This window comes from Rhinopithecus bieti, unplaced genomic scaffold (assembly GCF_001698545.2).
Source record: "Rhinopithecus bieti isolate Rb0 unplaced genomic scaffold, ASM169854v2 scaffold_70996, whole genome shotgun sequence".
In the NCBI taxonomy this organism is placed as follows: Eukaryota; Metazoa; Chordata; class Mammalia; order Primates; family Cercopithecidae; genus Rhinopithecus; species Rhinopithecus bieti.
The window spans coordinates 6,937-8,261 of NW_016826269.1; the positions used below are offsets into that span (position 1 = coordinate 6,937).

The 1,325-nt window shown below is 46.3% G+C and overlaps 1 protein-coding gene across 1 annotated transcript; it reads left to right on the forward strand.

Moving 5' to 3' along the window:
• Positions 1-477: 477 nt before the first annotated feature.
• On the forward strand, positions 478-610 carry S100G (S100 calcium binding protein G; the record flags this gene model as incomplete). The annotated part of the gene is given in 2 exon segments (XM_017863368.1): positions 478-518; positions 520-610. Coding segments are annotated over 2 exon segments (132 nt in total), but the record flags the coding sequence as incomplete, so codon positions are not given.
• Between the last annotated feature and the right edge of the window lie 715 nt (positions 611-1,325).

Consider the following 1,325-nt stretch of genomic DNA (forward strand, 5'->3'; position numbering starts at 1 on the left):
GTTTTGCGACGGAGGCTCGCTCTGTCGCCCAGGCTGGAGTGCAGTGGCATCGCACTCACTGCAACCTCTGCCTCCCGGGTTCAAGCGATTCTCCTGCCTCAGTCTTCCAAGTAGTTGGGACTACAGGCATGTGCCACCACACCTGGCTAATTTTGGTATAGAGACAGGGTCCCACCATGTTGGCCAGGCTTCCACGGTCTCGAACTCCTGACCTCAAGCGATCCACCCTCCTCGGCCTCCCAAAGTGCTGGGATTACAGGCATGAGCTACCGTGCCCAGCCTAAGATGCTTATTTTTAAAACATGTTGGCAGTTACTGGTGTTGTTCCCACCCCGACGTTCTCTTTTCCTTATTCTTCCCCATTTATGCCAAGGAAATGGCCCAATGGCACTAAAATCCTGCTGACAACCCTCAGCACAAAACTCTGCTTCAGCTTTTTGGTAAGTTTATTTTCTTCCCAATTTATAGGACACCAGAATGAGTACTAAAAAGTCTCCTGAGGAACTGAAGAGGATTTTGAAAATATGCAGCCAAAGAAGGTGATCCAGACCAGTTGTCAAAGGATGAACTGAAGCTATTAATTCAGGCTGAATTCCCCAGTTTACTCAAAGTAAGTGGCCATCCGCAGAGCCCGCTTAATGGGACTGATGGTGGGAGGGGAGGGAGGGAGGGGAGAGGACTCTGGTAAAGCTTTATAGGGACCATCGCTTGAGGGAGGACACATGCAGGTGGGCTTTCTTCCCCTTAAGTCAGGCCACATTTCAGAAGGCAAGCTCTCAGAAAACAAGGGCCAAGCCTTCTATCCCTCCCACAGCCTCAGCACAGGACTCTGCAGGACTAGCCATGGTAAATGGAAGCAATGCCAAATTATGCCTGGAAGACCCACAAGTCACCAAGCAAACCCACTAAGGCCTTCAGCAAGGATTCAGTAATTCTGTGCCAGGCTTTAGGAAAACAAAGAGGACTGCAAAATAGTGTTAGCTGGCCTTGGATGGGCTTCATTTTTATATGTAAAATCCCTCAACAAGACCAACATTTACTTAGCAGTCTGTTAGGAAAACCCACTGACAAATTGCCTTGTCAGCACTCATTTATATTTCAAAAGCATTTAAATTTGTGTTCATCACTTAAATTTGTGTTAATGAGGCAACCAAGCATTTCTAAACAACTTTCAAGAAAGGACTAAATTTCCTGGGCCATAAAGTTTCACATCAAAATCACCCCAGAGTTGTCAAAATCAAAATGTATTCAAGGCAACAGAGTTGAGAGAAGAGCTGATCCTCCTCTCTCCAATACACAGTACTTTCCTTTTGCTAAAGAAAAAA